We start from the raw sequence: 20,734 nt of genomic DNA, 5'->3' as shown, positions 1-20,734 counted from the left end.
TCTTCAAGCAAAATTACAATATACTAAGTTCCTTTAAATACAGTTATACTGTTATGTCTGTTGGTAAAAAAGTCTACATTTAATTTTTTGATAATTATACAACACGACTTGTATATAAGCAGATTTAGCATTGAAGGCAAACATATTTTGAACCTTTTAAGTTTTGAGTGTTTTACATACTCAGTCTGTTTATAAATATGACTGCTTGCTATGTCATCCAATACCACATGACATTTACATTTTAGTACACACAGATTTGGTTATTCAGCTCTACATACTGGCTCAAACAACACTGCCATGCCCCATAACAAAATATCAACACAGTCTCAAATGACTTTGTCAAGCCAGATACCTAAGTCTCTGGGTATCTGACACACCACACTGGCTCAAATGACTTTGTCAAGCCAGATAGCTAAGTCTCTGGGTATCTGACACAGCACACTGGCTCAAATGACTTTGTCAAGCCAGATAGTCTGGGTATCTGACACAACACACTGGCTCAAATGACTTTGTCAAACCAGATAGCCAAGTGTCTAGGTATCTGACACAACACACTGGCTCAAATGACTTTGTCAAACCAGATAGCCAAGTGTCTAGGTATCTGACACAACACACTGGCTAAAATGACTTTGTCAAACCAGATAGCCAAGTGTCTAGGTATCTGACACAACACACTGGCTAAAATGACTTTGTCAAGCCAGATAGCCAAGTATCTGGGTATCTGACACAACACACTGGCTAAAATGACTTTGTCAAGCCAGATAGCTAAGTCTCTGGTCAGGACTAGGACAAAATATGCAGCAACACCTCTAAACACACTGTAACTCTGTCAAGCACACCACGTCTGTATGGCTAAGCCTTATTTTCCTCTATACAAATAACAGTTGTCTGTAGTTACACATTTTTTAGGAATGTAATATAATTGTCAAAGTACCTAATTATTTTGTTATGACATCCATGTATTAACCCTTTGCTTACAAAGTTACTGTGATAAACTGACAAAGGCAACATTTTAACTAACAATTCAGTTTATCAACAGGGCAAAATTTGAGGCTCTCCTTACACAGAAGGTCATCAACTCTGTACATGTCAGTATCATGATATATCGCATGTATATACAACAGATTGTCATTTCTATCAAAGCTAGGGAGTTATGGATAATATGAGGTTAGGTACAGACTTCAGTTTGACACCCTAGCATACACCTGGTTTGTAAAACTGATGAATAATTCTTAAGTTGACATCCACTTTCAGATGTTCATATGTTGTACTGAAAATCTTACATCATAGATATGAGCATTATCTACTATATACGGTATACAGTTGATTACGTCCAACCAAGTATCATACTAACAGAGGTTTGGCAGGGAATCTCGGCAATAAAGGATCTGCAAAATTACTGGCTTGAAAGATCCAGTCGTTCCTTCCGCTTATATAATGTACTAGTCTGGATGCCAACGTGGTCTCTAAGTACAAGTGGCCCAACGGCTGGACCTTTCAGACTACAAATTTGAAATTACGGTTTTGAAATCATGCAATTGATAAAATACAGTCTCAGAGAGTCAGAGACTACATTTGACAGAAACTTTTGAACAGTGTTATGTCAATAGACAGCAGACAAGTCTTCATCCAAGAACTTGCCAGCCTACATCCTCAGCCTCATGGCAGATGATTTTATATGATTTACAGAATAGCACAAGACAATGGAGAAATTTTACAAAGACAGGGAGATGAAGAAAACGTACCTTTAAAAGCCATGGTGTATCTCACCAAAGCGTGTGATGACATGGTTGACATGAATGGAGACAGACTTGTTGTACAGAGATCCTTCTGAACACTAAGATTACACGTCACTATAGAACATCAAATGTACTGTAGTAGTGGTTTGTGAATGCCAACAAAACATACGACACACTAGATACATGTAGATGTATCATATGTTTATGAACACCAAGCTGAGGTCACTAGACACTAGATACATCTATGTAGACAGAGTGATTGCAAATGGTGTCACAGTATGATTGTTTTCTTGTTTTAAGGACACTGTAACTTGATATGATTACTTTTTAATGGACGTCATAACTATACATAGATAAGACAATAACATGTACATTTTGTAATGTAATTTCAGCATGTGGTGGTCCATTACTATGAGTCATCCCATACACATATAGTTTATGGCTATTACAACTCATTACTTTCACTACCTTATAACTACACTCAGAATATTGTTATTGAAGTGGTTTCACATCATCTTCATGAATGACATCCAATACCCTGGATGCTGAAGCTCAAAAGTGCAGTTTTTTTAGGGGAGGGGGGAAGGGTATCATTTGGAGTGACACCCTTTCATCCTGTATGCTAAATCTCAGCATTTGATTACTGGAGGGAATGGGGGAAGAGGGGCGTTATCATTCCGAGTGACACCCTTTCATCCTATATGCTAAATCTTAACATTTGATTACTGGAGGGAGAGGGGGGGGGGGGGGGGAACGTTATCATTCTGAGTGACACCCTTTCACCCAGTACATTGAAACTGAATTAGGGGGAGTATCATACTATTTTAAATGGGTGTCAGCCTTCATTTATTCAAATACTTCCCTGTGTAATTTGATATGATAAACATTATGATGTTTAAACAATAACAGGGCCTACATGTACTGGCAGTCTAAACTTTGTACAATTTGTGCAATGTCAATTAAACATCATACGTTTTGAGGTCAGGAGGTCATTTGTCCTACAAATCAGAACAAATGACCTACAAATCAGGACAAGTGACCTTCTGACCTAAGGTCAAACAGCCACCTATCTAAGCTCCAAAAGACTCTTTATTACCAAAATTGTTTGGAGACCATCACCAGGTCATAATTTATTTCAAGAAATATTTTCATATAGTTATCATGCCAATCAGAAATTTCACAACAGCAGATCTAGTATTATGTTAAGCAGTTACAAATGATACAAGATACTTTAGATTGTATCGTTATGTTGCTATGGTAACTCCTATATTGCCAAGAGACAGCAATTGTAAGCTTGACTGGACTTGCACTACATTGGCTATTCAAAACATGGAAGATTGTTGAATTAAGTTGAGTCATACAAAAACCACATGTATTCTTTGCAGCATGGGTACAACAATAGGGAACTTGCAATCCAGACTGAGCATGCTCAGATGCAAAGGACTATGGGATTATCTATGGTTATCGTTATCGTAATACCTAATCTTGAGTTGCCGATAAAATAAACCCCCCATAATTGTCAGGGTGACTATGAATTGATCATTTGTGGTTAAAAAACAATGTAATATTATTGTTTACAATACTAATTGATTAGTATTTATTATCACATTTCCCATGATGCAACATTCAACATGGCGGGTTTGCAAGTTCCCTATTATGTAAGAATGCAGAACTTAAAGAAGTTGGAAAACAATTCACACTAAGCTTGGCTATGGGGTTTGGGCAATCCTGTTACTAACCATTACATCAAACCTGATAGCGTGTGTCTAGGTTATGAAATTCTAGCACTACAAGCTTTAACCCATTCCCCTTACTACCTAGTACATTTGGTACTGATTGAAGTGTTGCCACTTTAGTAGTAAAACATAGGAACGTATACTCAGAACTAAACAGAGATGGAGAGATGGTTTACACCCTTTTTAGACCTCCATGCAATGCATCCTTTCAAGCAAAACTGACTCCTATATGCTACGCTTGTATTCTTAGCATGGCTGAATGGTTTTACAAGTTAATAATGGCTTTAACACGGAAAGGTATCCCAATACCACCGATGCACAACTACATGTACATAAACTAACTCATTCCATGCAATATTTTCATTACAAGTAAAAGCAATTTTGTTCACTTCATGGTTGCTTAGTAACAATAACAGCCATCATGAGAAACTTAAGATGCCATGACTAGAAAAAACACATTTTGGGACATCCATGTATTTGTCACTCAAAGTTTTACAATCTTATCTTTTAAGTTTTACACTTTTGTAAAAATCAAAAAAGAGAGATACAAGTTATGAAAATATCCCTCATCTATCCTCTGTATTTATGTCCAATCTAAACTTGACATTTGACATTACATGTAAAGAACGGAAAAATTAATAATACACATGGGAAAATCTCACCGGTACTTTCTACAGCATCTTTTGACCCTTGCTGGCTTGTGTCCTTCATCATTCATATACTAGTAATATTACCCAGTTTGAACTTGATATTCACTGTTTAACATATCTGGGACATCTATGAGGGAGGTATATCTTGTGATATATACTGGCTTGTTGTACAAATTGTCAGACTAGATCTGAGTCAGATTTACATAATTATTTGAAATATCTTCAAAAACTGATCATTACATCAAGGTCATTGATTTCCTTACATGGAAAAAAATACTATCTATTTTAACAAGCCAGCTGCAAAAAGATTCAACTATTAATTCACTTAATGATATACAGACAATACATATTACAAATGCAACTGGAAAAACAAATGAAATCAAGTTTCTGCTAAACAATGAAGGAAATATGGAGGAAGTCAGAAAGAAACTGTTAATTTCTGTGAAATTATTAGTGTGCGTCATCTTCTAAGGAAGGGGATGGGTGATATTACATCATCTTTTCAAGTGTAGCCATCTAAATTAAGCAGCCAAGATGCTACCACTTTATAGTAGCATGAAATTATTGCTAACCATAAAACATTTCATTTTCCTAATATTATGAACATTGAAAGATAGAACAGAAATAAACAGCATGGATTCCAGACTGGAGTCAAACACATGCTTTCAATTTTATACAGAAAGCGACACCATCACACAACAACAAAATGACCATGGGACAGTTTGGAATGGAACCCATACATCATGTAAATACCTCCAACCAAGTGTCAAGTGTAGACAGTATTCATAGGGTGAGTCATAGACCTTCTGGTGAGCAAGGGTCTAGGGTAAGTATGCACAATACATTGAGTGAATGACAGATTCTGGAGTTAACTCAAGTGTCCATGGGTAGGTACACATACTGTGTTTGTTTAACAATGACAGAAGCTTGGGTGTTACCATGCACCACTGTGCATGTGTGCAGAAAACAAAATAATTGACAACAAATGCCCCCCACATTGCTGTCAATATTTGTGTGGTTGGAACATACTGGTTCTACAAGTACCCATAGGTTGTGGAGAGGCAATCTCTCATATAAAATTGTGATTTAGACTTTTAAGTGATGCAAAGTGACACCTCCGAAGTACAGCCCTTTTTGATTCAGACTGTTATTTAATATTTAGGGATACTGTTCAAAGAGTGACTACACCTCCTACCACCTCACCCTCTTCAAATCTGTTTGTCTTGCGTCTTTCCCCTATTTTTCAAATGTTGCATTGATTGGTGTTCCCATTGTATCTGTCTCTGTTATGGAGATGTTTAAGTTATCAAATCAATGTAGAGACTTTTCTCAAAATAAATGGAGAAATACACAAATACAAAGAATACTGCCTTCAGACATTATCGTAAGACCTATTTACAGAATAAATAGGTTGAGTAACAACAAAAGTTCACAAACACTTTCTCCTTATGCAGAATTCTCAGCTGTCTTTGTTATGATTCAAACCCAATGGAAACTGTATACCTGGCTCCCCTGTGTTGTTAAAAGTGTTGCTGTATGGATTGATCTCTGGAGAATACCTTGAAGAGTAACATCACTGAAAGAACTAAAGTACTCTATGCAATTTCACTCACCACGAGAACTGAAGCAGGAGGCTTTCACAAAAAAGTTGACCCACAAGCACCAATCTTAAGTGCATCTGGTAACAGCTATGATAGTTATGTCTCTGAGCTAACAACACACAACACAGAGTAGAGAGAGGAGTCTGACAGGTTTTCTACAAACATACCACCTTTCACTGTTGCAACTATAAGGAGGGGATTATTCTAAGCTTGCTAAAGTAGGTCTGAAAACAGTTTTTTAAAACAAACACAGACTGTTTCACAGTAACCACATGATGAGTTTAAAGTTAAATAAGAATACATACAGACAGCTCTATACATCAACAGTGCAATTAACATAATCTTTCAAATGAAATGTATCACATAATTAAAGACTCTAGATAGGGAAAGGGCCCCACATGTGTAAGGACCATTAACTGTTATCAATCAATCTAAATGGTAATATAAAGTATTGATAACAACCAACGCATTTTAATTATTATTCATATGTACTAGCAATTACTTGCACTGGTGGGAATGCATACTAGTTGTATTTGAACTGCAGTGTAATACCAAAAATGTTATTGTAATTTTCTGTATTTTGTTATTTTATATGTTTTTAAACTTTGGTGCTTTACTTTCCTACTTCCTGTATAATCACCAAGTAATCTGACTGACACAGGAACACAACTTTCACTATATTAATAAATATGTCAAGTATAGATAAAACTATTGTAGTGACAACTACAAAATTAATAATAGATTGTTTCAGGATCAGGGAGAGTATTTGATTTTCTTTTGTTGTGCATTGTAGTCTTTTTACATATTTATGTCTTACTGTTGTTTACTTTGGGCTTACATGACCTCCTTTATTCGTTATTATGTATTTCTGTAACCCTCTTCCGGGGATAAATGGAGGTATGGTCCTTTATTGGAATAAATAAATAAAGACTTGACTTGTATAATAACCTATCATTGACGTCAAATTTCTGTCACATATATATTGTGGGAACTTACAATACATTGTACAAAATGTATAGACCCACATAAAATATTAGAACTGTAGAGTAAATATTGAGTTTTTGATCAAACTTATATTCTGATTGTAAGATGTCTACAGCATACCTGCAAAATCAATGTGAAAAAACAGCTGTTCCTGAAAGATTAACAATCTTATCATCAAATTCAAAAATGACATGCCAACTTTTTTTACCTTGAAATTGCAGAATTTGCAGTGCAACTATAAACACAAAATAATCATTACCTATGGTAGAACGATTTCTCCTTTCTATTTAATATATACTATTCTCCAATGGATTTTAATCACAGACATTAGTGACTATACTTTACTTCAAGGACTTCTGGTCAATGCCCCAAAGATTGAATAGTGAACACTTCATACAGGTATACACAAAATACAGTACAGTATGTCACTGATTGCTGTAATTACGTTTATAAATGGTATTGACTTTAGGATTCCAAGGACGGCTGGTCAATGCACTCAGAATTATAACATACAATATATAGTTCTCCATCTAAGATAGACTGTCGACAGTCATTCGTGCCTTTTTTGCTACGTTTCATCTAAAACAAAGTTGTCGCCTCGCTCCATAGCAATGAATACTAATGCGTACTGATAGGAACTGCGATTGCCGAAGATTGCCAAAGGCACGAACGACTCGCTCGTGCCTCTGGCACTCGCTGATCAGTACGTAGTTATACTTATAGTATTGCTCCGAATAGGAGCGAGGCGACGACTTTAGTTTTAGATAAAACAGCAAAAAAGGCATGAACGACTGTCGACAGTCTACATCTAAGACTGCAGTGTTAAGGTATTCTGGTCAATGCACTCAGAATTATAACATACAGAATACAGTTCTCTATCTAAGACTGCAGTGTTAAGGTATTTTGAAGTGGCACAAACTGAATTTAAAAGCTTTTTAATCAAGTAAAAACAGTTACACAAAACTTAGATTAACTATCCTAGTAGAATGTTAACATTGTTGCATGCCTTCTATGACATTACAATTGTCTTCTGGCATTGGTAGAACTGTTGATTACATAGCAGGGATTTCCATGGCATTTTTTACATGAAATTACATCAGATCATTTAGTTACTATAGTATATCTTAATACAGGGTTTGAGTTCAACATAGTACAAGGGATGGTTAAGTAATACTATGCTTCTGAATTAGTAAGTAGAACACTACAAGTACATTTATATATGCTGTAAAAATGACATCCACAAACATGCAAACTTATAGCTTGTGTGCCTATAAGATGAAATAACAATATATTGACAGAGATGATAAATCAATTTTCTTACATTTTAAACTGAAAAAAGTTATATATAGCGTAATAAAATGAAGACTGTTGATGGTATCTTAATTTGTACCTTTATTCTTATCTTCAAATTAATTATTGATATTTTGCCTTCTGGAAATTTGAAGGCCAAAGGCATGATTTTAATGATGGAGCACCGAGTGCAAGCTTGTGTGATATGTATGCTTCTTGATTATAGTCATACATAATACAAGTGACTGCCAGACAGTCTAAGAGTACACAGTACAAATTCATAAATTGATCAGTCTGACGTTATTTCTAAATATGAAATTAATCATATTTCAAGGATTCTCGGTCAATGCCCTCTGAAGACAACTGTTTATACTACAAATGACATGCAATAATTAAAATTCACGAAAATGACTATATAATGTAAAATTTCTGATTATTTTAGGAATGAAATCTGACATTAACTTTACAGACATATTTTTGTTTGTGTTAATAGGATATGCAAAATATAGCGATTATAATGATGTACACTAATTATTATAATTGTTTGCTTAGGATGTAGTACATCCCTGGCTATGCACATGAGACGTCAGCAAAATTTTGAGATTTGTTTCCAAGAAATGTTTTAACTCTGTGAGTAGAAATTTTCATTTGATAAATATTTATTTTTAATACTGAGGCAAGAAATCAAGTAAATCTGTTCTGAAGACTTCGGGTATACTGACTTCACAGTATCAAGATAAAAGGTTTTTGAAATTCAACTAAAGAGTTCATGGGGGAAGGTAAAATAAACTTATCAAAATTCATGTGTTGATCATTGTAATTGCACGTACTGCTCAGAATGAAATTGACTATGGATTACAGGTCAACGCCCTCCCAATTACAATTTCACTGGGTACACAAAATACAACACTTAGCAAATTCTCCTATCTTTATTTCATTGTCATTAAGTTGGCAATTGTCAGGGGTAATTTAAAATCTTTGTGGAATTGCAAGGAGAGGTCAATTAGCTGGCATTGATTTCTGGTTCATTATGGATTCTGTTGATGAATCCTCAATTTCATTGTTATTCACATACTGTTCCCGGTTGACTAAACATCAATCAAAATTCATGAAAGAGATGTAGCTTGTAAAAAGGATGGGTGATTGCAATGCTAAGGCTAGACTTGTAAAAGAAATAAATTGAAAATGCTGCATGACTAGTACTACTAAATGAGCCAGACAAATTTGCAGCTAATAACTTAATAAGCAAGTTTACCTTGCAGTGATTTTTTGTAAGGTTTCACAACGATAGTAATGAAGGGAAATTGTGGTGAAATTTACAGTTTCTCATTCAATTAACTATATAATTTAAGGAAACCTTGGTATACCTCAGGTCGTCTAATCTAGTCTAGCTCATAGACTGTATGACACATTGTGTTCTTCCACCCTCACCGGCCTCCTCTCACTGGGAGGGGTTGACCAATGTGTGAGGGCATTCCTTCACAGCATACCTTACAGACCAATCTGATTACAAGTCTAGCTCACAGACTTGGCAATCCAACCTGATAATACTGTTTGCCAAAACAAGCCAGTATGTCACTGTTGTAATGCCAGGTAACCAAGTCTCTGGCTTAGATTTAGCCTAGCCTTGTCTAGAGATTGCTATCTATAGCACCGAATCTCAAGATCTCTCTTGGGGTGAAGAGATGATTCGTTACCACATACAGCACTAGACTAGATTTAGTCTTCCTAACATAATTCATAGCTTAAAACAAAACACATGCTTGTTTTGACTTATATTTAGATTTATTTACAGTTTGTGTTTCAAATCCTTGAACTAAATTTCTTGGCACACGTATAAAAAACTTTAATTTATAAAAAGGCAATTGGTGAATGGAACTACTTATATTTTGGTTGAAATCTAACAAGTATAGCTATCCTAGCCAATGAATGTAATTACAACATCTGACAGTGATAATATTCATGATATGTGATAAATTTTAAATCACTTTAATATGTGTGACGAATGTCAAAAAGTATAGCTTCATCAACATTATTTGCCCCCCCCCCCCTCTTTTTTTTTCTTTTTTTTTTTGGGGGGGGGGGGGAGGGGGAGGGGTTTAATACTCTTTCCTGTTGTTCAACTTGCATATATGCATAGATGTATTTACCCAATGATTAATTACACAGAACCCATACTTATTCTTTCAGTTCCAAAATTCATGTATGCAATATTAATTTTGGGTACACAATTTTACGAAGCACAATTACTGAAGAAAACAGGACTTGGAAAGGATTGCACACACCACCAATATAATTCCTTAGTTTTCTACAATATTCTAAAATAATTCATTCTTAAATCCTTATGGCTTTTTTGTGATACGCATTATAAGTAAGATGTAATTTTTCATTTTAATATCTTCCCTAAGTAATAAAAGTAAATGCATACTTTTAATAACAATTTTACTGCCGAGTTGAGTAATATAGCATTTATTGCTTGTCATAAACTGTTATTGATACATGTAGCTGCAGTAAAAGACTGGAGCGGAAAATTTTCCACACATGTCAGGAATTTCAATAAATTCACAGCATAGACCTAGTAGTATGTATTTTGTCATTTCTTGTAACTAGATAACCAGAACGGCAAGACTATGAAGGTCACCCTAGATATTTTTAGGGTGACTGAAAATATTTGACTCTTGTTAAACTCTGATTCGAGATTAATTCAATCTAATATCGCCTTTCGTAATGTTTATATAACTGCTTACTTGTGCAATACTCAGGTTGCATAAAAATAGTCAGAGCTGATTATTACAGGAAGTCTCTATTTAAAATAATTTCAAGTTTGTTTTTTTGGAAAGTGTAAAATTCCACAACAGCTGTTCCAATTTTTTCAAAATTTTGAAAGCATTCTTATAATGAGTGAGAGCTTCACAAAAAGTGAACATTCACTGAAATGAACACCACAATGTATTGTGGGTATATTATACATGTTTTCAATTTAAAATATAAAATTTATTTTCAATATTAGTGTTAAATTATTTCAGCATTCATTTATTACGATGTTGGAATAAAAATCTTCATATTCTTGATAAACTCAAATTTATTTTGCAAACTATGTGACTAAACTTATCTTTGATTGTTGTACATTTTCATCAGATTGCCAGAATTCTCATCACTTTGACCTTGTACTATGCTAAGCACAACAAATTTGACATGACAATATACACAATCTAGGAATTTCACACTGATGGAAAACTAATGATTTTCCACAATTGCAAATAAAGTATTACAAATCTGTACTTACAATGCAGTGCACTAATATATTTCACTTTGTACACTTGACAATTTCAACTCACGTCAAAAAAAAAATTTCAAAATGAATCCAAATTTTTTTATTTGACTCAGTAAGTAGAAATTTTCATTTGTAACTATTAAGTCAATGAACACTCACCCATTTGAATTATGATAATCTGTGTTCACCCACATTTTTAAAATTTAGAAAATTTAATTTCAACTATAGACCACTCTGACAAAATCCAGAGCAGTTATAATTTTTAAAACTTTATAGCTGAGATTGTAATTTTTATGTGACTAGTAGGCCACACAGAAAATTCTCTCTTTACATTTTCATCACATCCCTACTTTTAAACAGATCAAGCAGATCCCGATGGTATCCAAAATGCTGACACTGCAGCTCATCTTCTTATCACACTATGTATTAACAATTTGATCTCCCTCATCACGTTTCATTTTTCTTCTCCGAGAATGTTCCTGACTCTCATGTTGTGTCTATATAGATAGCTATGACTTCACTTAGCAGAAGGTCACAGCATTCTCAGCATAAAATTTCTCTCATTGACAGAGGTAAAATTTCAATGTTTGTTTTTTATGTTGGATACTAAAATAGCAACTTTCAAGTAATCTTGATCAGTCCATAATTCATAACTACAGCAGCAACTGAGGTTTCAACTTACTAAGACAAATTAAAACTATCATTATTCAATGTAGATTACACACGCGCGGGCGATGGCAGATGTTGTTGTGCAGATACATTCACCCTGTAATCAAGGCAGTACAAACACTGGATATCCCCTACGTATACACTGCAAGATCATACAAGTTATTAGAAATGCCACCCTATTGTGAGTGTAGTAATTAAACCACCGTCCATCCAATAGTATCTACACGTTGCAATAATAGTTTTAGTATGTGTCTATCGAAGTGAACTAAAACCTTGATTACTGCTGTTGTATATGTATGGTACTGGAAAGTGGAAAAACCAAGGAATTTATTTGTTACAAACATATTCCGCCTTTCCACTGGTGATTGTTGTATATATAAATCACTGCAAATTTTACTGAGAGGTATATACATTGAATACTTACAGGTTCATATTTAGCACCCGGTGAGTGGACGGGAGATCTGTAAGAACAAGAAAAACATTGCTTATTAAAATCAACTGAGATTCAATCAACATATTGCACAGTGACGACAACTTCACTAATTGATAAGTCTAGTGATAGTATTGAATGCTAAGAATGCTATATGTTCTGTTCAGTCTATTGACACACGTTGGTTTAGATGTGGCTTTCAAGTTTTGCATTCCCACACATGGACTACTACATGTAGAACTGAACAAATACATAGAGAGACTTTAAAGGCAAATACAAGCAAGTTGGCTATATACCTTTTTCATCAACTGATATGCGTTTATAAGCAAAGCTATGACGTGATGGACAAGCAAGTCGGCTAGCTAGCTACCTTCTAGAACAGCTTCTGAAAGTGATATGGGTTGTGAAGCAATGCAATGCCAACTGATCTATTTACCTAAACGTGAGGCGGCATTTATCAGTGAAGTCATGCCAAGTAGCTTAAAATGGGTCATTTCTACTTTGTTTACTTCCACCTGCTTTGCTATCATTTGATAGCTCACATCTAAGCAATTCTTTCACTGTCTTGGTATGCATGCATACAAATGTTTTGTGTCATGGATAATTGCACAATACTATGTTTTGGGATAAACACTTGATAAGTTTATGCTGTCCCAGTTCAGTTTCCATTTTACCCACTCTCTTGGCAATGACTGCCTTCAATACTTTTAGTTCAAGTTACACACATCAACCATGTTTAAAGTTCCACTATTGCCAGAATTTCTACAAATTTGACAATTTTGCAGTGATGAACACCAGTCCTTCTGACTTGACAAGATGATTTCATTCAAGTTCAAGAGTCTAATATAGTTGGTGAAATTTCAGTGAGAGGGGAAAAGTATTCAATGACATATTACACCTGTTTAACAGCCAATAGGATAACTCTTTGCACAAACCCAGCCAATCAGCATTGAATACAGAATTCTCAAACTGAAATTCACTGTAACTTCCACAGTGAAAAGTTAAGATAAAAGTACATGCCTTATGTATGACATTGCCTCTTTCTGTGGTACAAAGAATCTAGTGATTTGCATTTATTTCCTTCAGAATTAACCAATACCTAGTGGCTTTGTAGGATGGTGCAATGAAACTATTCACAAATAAGTACTGACTTTGTAGGATGTACAAAGCAACCAATAGCTAGTGACTTTGTAGGATGCTACAAAGCAACCAATAGCTAGTGACTTTGTAGGATGCTACAATGCAACCAATAGCTAGTGACTTTGTAGGATGTACAATGCAACCAATAGCTAGTGACTTTGTAGGATGCTACAATGCAACCAATAGCTAGTGACTTTGTAGGATGTACAATGCAACCAATAGCTAGTGACTTTGTAGGATGTACAATGCAACCAATAGCTAGTGACTTTGTAGGATGTACAATGCAACCAATAGCTAGTGACTTTGTAGGATGCTACAATTATGCAACCAATAGCTAGTGACTTTGTAGGATGTACAATGCAACCAATAGCTAGTGACTTTGTAGGATGCTACAATTATGCAACCAATAGCTAGTGACTTTGTAGGATGGTACAATGTAACCAATAGCTAGTGACTTTGTAGGATGGTACAATGCAACCAATAGCAAGTGACTTTGTAGGATGCTACAATGCAACCAATAGCTAGTGACTTTGTAGGATGCTACAATGCAACCAATAGCTAGTGACTTTGTAGGGTGGTGCATTGGAACTATGTGCCAATAACAAGATACTTTGTAGAATGGTGCAACACATAGCCTGGATTCTTCCATGGTTAGGTAATTTGTAATCTAAGCCAGCAACATCACATATCAAGGATTACCTACAAGCCTGATATAAAAAACTCCGGAAATCTCCCCTAGATTGCTTTCAAATTTGTAAGCCTTGGTGTCTAACTTAACGATTACTTTCAAATATCTCAACGTTTTCTCTGTCAGCTTAGGTTATAGTGTACTTGAAATCAGACAGATACTTCTGAATGGCACTACTCATGCTACCAGTATTAGTCCTGTAAAATTGACTACCTGTCTAACCAAGGATCCAATCATTTCTGTGCAATGTTGTGATGAATTTCACTTTGGGTTCTCCTCTACATGAACCCATGGTGATATCAATAGGTCAGTTATTAAGTTAAAGTTCTGCTTATTTTCAAATCTCAGTGTTTTGTCTGTCAACTTCCCTTTTTAATAGTATATCAGACAGATATTCTTGAATAACACTATTAATAAACTTGTGCTATTGAATATTTGCTAACTTAGGATCAGTGTGCCCTCTTATGATAGCCAATTTTTGTTGTTGTGAGTCAAAATGAGAAAAACTGGATTTCTTGTGAGTCACCACCTAGTAATAGACAGGGAATTAACACCACATTTAAGTGTGTCACTAGAAACTGTGTGTGGCAGTAGTACATGAAATTGGCTTAGGGAGAGCACACTGCTTAGGATCTATTCTGTGCAATGATGAGATGAAGATCACTTTGGGTTCCACTTCTACATGATTGTGGTGGTACTCATAACACTGAATGAGTCCTTTGATAAAGTTTAGATATGCAAGCTTGGTGGCCAACCTCTCCAGTAAACAAGATGAAAGCCCCTAAAGTGTCTTTCAATGGATATGGCCACCATGGTCAGCCAGGTCTCAGGCAAAGTCAGGCTTACTTTCAAATTTCTCCATGTTTACTTGTGTCCATTTGGCTTACTTCCGATCTAATACACTCTTGAAGGACGTATTGTCTTTTGAAGGTTAAACACGTTAATTCTTCACATATCTTTTGTTTTGAAAAGACAATCTGTGATAAATTGTTGGAAATAGGCATTCAAACTCAAACACATACAGATAAAACATCTTAATTACCACATCACTGCATGTTGATAATGAACACTATCACCCATAGACTTGCAAGGCTATCAAATTTGACAAACAGTATCATGCCTTACAGCCATGGATATATCTGGGCTATCAACATCAAGGCAATATCTTTTCCATTATAGAAAGCTAGTGATGAGTACATACAACAGCACACCATCTGAAGTGGTTGATATGATGTACATAAACTACTTTGCTAATAGTGGAAAAGCTCTTTCCTGCTATGTTGTTACTTTAATGATGACGTACAGAGTGAAACTGAAAAGAAGACACTATGGACATTACTTTCCATCAGAAAAATGAAACAAAAATCTTTAGAAAGAGGAAAGCGATAGTTGCGATAACAGTCTAGTTGTATAGCATCTTAACCTTTGAATCTCAAGATTTCTCTTTAAAGAGATGATTTGATATCACTGGTAGATGTAGACTAGTTATGATGTATCGTTACCACCTCTGACATCAGTACACTGATGAGGACAGGACTTACAATTTTCTTACAACAGAATAATAGTTCTTTGGCATAAATTGTTAGTACTTTATGAATATGGTGGTCATAATTCTCTCTAACATTAATATTGAAACATACTCTGATTCCTAATATATATATACCTCAAGAGTTTTGAAGGCAAATCAAAATGACTAAACGAGAAAGAGAAATCACTACAACCCATACTCACAGTTATTAGCCATGTCTTCAGTATGCTATACATACATATCATTGCCAACATTGAAATGATCCGTGTAATGAGTTGCTTTGCATTGATTCTAATATTTCTGTTGGAGTATTATTAGCCAGTGTTACTCATCATATGCTAGATAACTAGGTACATCACTGCATGGGATCTCTGTAATCTGAGTCTACAAACCTGTGCCATCAATATTATCATGTATATACAGTTGGTCTTCTTTTCTCTAGAGTATTGTATATCAAGATTGCTGCCTACCAAACATCTGCTGTCAAATTTTCCAAATTTTCACTTTTTTTTGAAAAAAGTCTTTATTTTGCATGAAACTTGTTCTTTAAAGACCAATTCAAATATTGATGGTTAAAATCCAATCTGAATGTGTCATTTTTTCAAATTTTCGATTTTTTTCTGCTTTGAAATGTGACCATCTTTCAATACATTATGAGCTAACACCTTCAGAATGTCTAGTCTTTCAACATAACATAGACCCAGTTTTGACTCCAGAGTAAATCCAAGTTGTCATATATTCTACATTATAATGAATTTGGAAATGCAACTTTCTCTGATTTCTCTAATTTCACATAATTCAGTTTTTTCTTATGAAACTAATTTTGCTCGGTCATATAATTGTCATTTTTTTGGATGTCACTTTGTACGATAAGCTAAGACAGCATGGATAAAAAATAAATGAATTCTCAGTTTCAATTTCACCTGCACCAAATCTGCATAACATATCTTTCTTATATTTCATTTCATTCCCTTTTCATAATCAAACTAAAAGCCTGGGTTGGACACCGCCTACGCAATATATAAACTTAAAATTCTGGCATTGATGGATCAAACTCGAAAGTACGATGTAGGGGTCTTTTTTGGCATTAGTTTTTTATGACATGATGATAGATCAGATGATGTATGGAGACTCTATCTATACAAACAATCTCTTGACAACAATTTAGGGAATGCAATTTCTCTCTTTCTGGTTCAGTTAAGGTCAAACCATGACTGAGATTTATCATTAAACACTGTCTAGGCAGGAAATCACAACTGTTCAAGACAGACACACGAAGATGGTGTCAGCTAGTGATGTGAATGAAATTTTACTACTACACCGTTAACACTAAACTGAAGTACATGAACCATAGTTTGCATGTCATGCCATCCTCCACCACTTCACAAATAGTAGCTGATAGGGTGGCAAATCACTTCACATCTTGACTACAAGAACCATGGCTATTCATTTTCACAATATTACATTTCTAAAAGACAGTATTTATACCAGCTGAGCTAAATCTTTCTATTATCTGAAATATTCTGATTTTCAATCATTTCACTTTGACTTTGGAAAGCATCATTAAAGATATAGGAAAGTTTATCTTCTACCACTTCATAAATAGTAGCTGTTTGGGTGGCAAGTCATATCCTATCTTGATTACATGAACCACAGCCATCAAAGACACTACTACTAGTACATGACTTGTCCATTTATATTTACAACAGGAAAGCATACACATCCGCTAAGCTAGAGCTTCTGTATTATGCAATATTTCAATTTTAGATTTTCAATTAATTTAATTTTGACTTTTAAAAGAATTGTTGAAAGTCTAGGTTTATGAAGATCAATGTTTCATTTTAATATCAAAAGTGACATGTATGAAACATCATGAAGGAAAGAGATGATACATTCTCAGTTAAAAATGAGGTGCTAATTCATAGTATCCTAAGCTTTATATGTGTGTAATGCCCAAATGGGACTACTTTTTGAGAATCTGAATCTGAAATGGGGTTTGTTTTTTACACTGTTTTTATACCAAAGATTCAAATTGATTTTGCATATTGAATTGTAACTGTAACAACAGTGGTGTCCATTTTTCATGACACTGCTCTCTGAAAAGGGATACCTAATTTAAGATTGTTAGCATCTGAATAGGGTGGGAATTTTCTCATGCTAGCCTGGCACACATATCCACACCACTTGGCTAGGTGAGAACCCACGCTCCCCACCAAAAAAAAAAAAAAAAAAAAATGGTGTAGAAAGTATACCCAAATCAATATCATAGCCAATTGAAATGTACCATGTATGAAGTAATGAAATCTACAATGGCTCACATTCCTGTTACAACATCAATATCATAGCCAATTGAAATGTATCATGTATGAAGTTATGAAATCTACAAAGGCTTACATTTCTGTTACAAATCAAAAGCAAGCTATCTCGTCCGCTTGGTTTGTCAGGGGAATAAACAGAATATTGCCTCTGATATAAAAACTCAATTAAGTTGTAAATTTGAACTGAAATGTAATCGGCAACTCCCGTCCAATTTCTATCTATGAACACAAATGTACCGAAAATTAGAGTCAAAAAACGTAAAATGTTATTTTTACCTATCATTACGACATGGCCACTTAATTTTGTTGTTCTAGAAAATTAGCATAATCTTGTTTACTGCAAGGAGGGGCAAGTCGAAAAGTGTACACTCAAGTATTCCTTTGAGTGGAGAGAGAGAGAGAGATATGTAAGCATTAAATTTCAAAAGTTTTGCTAAAGTTGGAACTAACAATCGTCACAGTTTAAAAGTCTAATCATCCTGTTCATATTTCCAACATCTGCTACTGTGCTAAAGCTAAAGGAGCAATTAAATGTAGCTAGGAGATTTAGAAAAGATACAACATATGGACAAAATCCTTAAAGTCAACAAAAAACAACAAACTGTAATTAGATACAGAGTGGCACACTTGTTGTGGATTATACATTTTTGAGAACATTACTCCTTATATTAACAAGACGAATATGTGTATGTCATATGTACTGACACAGATAATAAAACCCCTCAGCCTGTATATCACACAAGCAATATGACCTCCTGCATACTATGTCACATGTATTAGAAGCAATATGAACAGTCCTGTATTAGTGTGGAATTTGAATCCTGTTCTACTGACAGTGAGCTCCCTGAACAAAGTTACTTCGGGTATGAATAGGACTCTTGAAAAATAATTCTCCAAATCACTTCAGTTTTAAGTATCAAAACAGACACAGTGGAAATATTCTAGGAAGAACACATTACAGTCAAGTTATTATATGTCTTAGCCCAGACTACTGGTAGCGGCTATATATACCCAGCTTATGACAATAATGTTTGCTAAAATATTCAGGTGAACAATTGTCAAGATATACCCAAGTCTGGGCTAGAAATATCTTGGTGTAAGACATGGGTTCCAGGTTATATAGTCCTGCTTGCAGACGGAATATCATGGACTCGATTCTAACAATGTCCCTACTCTTTGCAGGATGGAGAAAGGAGAGGGACAATGTCAGAATCACGTCCTGACTTACTCAGTTTGCAATTAGAGTACAGTTTACCTAGCACAGAGACTTGACTATCTGACTTCAAAATGCTGTTTGGTCCAGCATATATCATCTGTACCAAACAGCATCACCAGGCCAGATAGCCAAGTCTCTGGGTTACAGGTTACCCCTAAGTATGACACATATATTGACCCAAGGTATGAGTACAAAGTTGACCTCTGAACTTTACATAACTTGTCATGAAACCTATAGAGTAATCTCTATTTGCTCTTATTACTATAGGTAAAGTATGCCACAAACTCTACAACTACTACAATACTATGATTCATGTATGTAATCTCCAAACCCAGCCACTGTGCACAGTTCCTCTAAAATGAAAGGAAGGTCATACGCAAGTACATGTGGAACGGATTTATTTAGTGGGCAGAGGCTGTAATTGACTTCATTGAATGAATTGCCTATCCTTTATGATGCGAGACAGTTTGCCACAGCAGAACGTTACAACATTGAATACAATCAAAGCAATTTGAATGGATCTGCTTGAATGAATTTCTCTACACAAAATTCTCTTTTCATCGTTATGCATGTCTCTTTTACTAATGGAAATGAGGAGCTTTTACAGTAAAACAGAGCAGGTTAATTTGTCTAGGTTGTCTTCTAACATTGACTTCATGAAACTGATATGAAAACATCACAAACTAAGCAGACAATACATTGTCTGCTTGACGTCTATTTCCTTGTGTTCATTTCACAGCTGATACCAAAAACTCTTCAACATGCCAGTAAAAACTTAAACACATGTAAACTGACATCAGATATGCGTCTGAAAATGCTACCAAATGACTAGCCACATGTACATCACTTATGCCCAGTGGCAATAAAACACTAACTTAGCCTTGCCTTTTTTTATCAAATTCCATTTACACCACAGCAACTGTGTTTAGTTTTCCACCTTCTGTCAATATAATACCACTCCCCCAACATATAGATTCAAGATATTAGTGGTGTTATACATCACTAGGCAAGTGAAAATAACCTAGACAAACTAAATATACAAAACTACTGAAGCATAACAAAATCACAACAGTGGTTTGTTACTCAATGTACCTACCTGAAAGCAACTTGAGCAACAATGAACTAGTGAATGCACATACAGGAAGTCTACCTATAGTGTAATCACAGAGTGTAACACTCACATCCGTACACACACACCACCCACTCTGTTTAGTAGACTGTCAATTTGAACTTTACCTTGGTACTGCATAATACTGTCTGTGCACTGGTGACCCTTGATTGGTTAATGGGGTGCCATGTGACCCCCTGGTAGGAGACATCTGATTGGCCACTGTAAATGAAATCATGAATATTTAGTATCTGTCATAGTACAATTTACAGTTTCCTTTGGGGTACAAGTATACTTCCACATAGAAATTCAAGACAAATATATCAGATTTGAGGTCAAGGTAGCCTGAGTTCAAACTTTATC

The 20,734-nt window shown here is 35.1% G+C and overlaps 1 protein-coding gene across 1 annotated transcript in view; it reads right to left on the bottom strand.

Annotated features, from left to right (window-relative positions):
* LOC144441512 (breast cancer anti-estrogen resistance protein 3 homolog) overlaps window positions 1-20,734 on the bottom strand; it is a 70,237-nt gene that overhangs the window by 5,176 nt on the left and 44,327 nt on the right. Inside the window, exons 4-5 of the mRNA XM_078131096.1 lie at window positions 20,500-20,593; window positions 12,368-12,404 (exon numbers count right to left, since the gene is read on the bottom strand). Coding sequence (XP_077987222.1) covers window positions 12,368-12,404; window positions 20,500-20,593 — 131 coding nt within the window. The remainder of the gene's footprint in view (window positions 1-12,367; window positions 12,405-20,499; window positions 20,594-20,734) is intronic.

The sequence above is a fragment of the Glandiceps talaboti genome, chromosome 10 (genome assembly GCF_964340395.1).
Source record: "Glandiceps talaboti chromosome 10, keGlaTala1.1, whole genome shotgun sequence".
Taxonomy (NCBI): Eukaryota; Metazoa; Hemichordata; class Enteropneusta; family Spengelidae; genus Glandiceps; species Glandiceps talaboti.
Note: the sequence above shows the minus strand (reverse complement) of the source record. Positions and strands in the feature narration are given on the sequence as shown.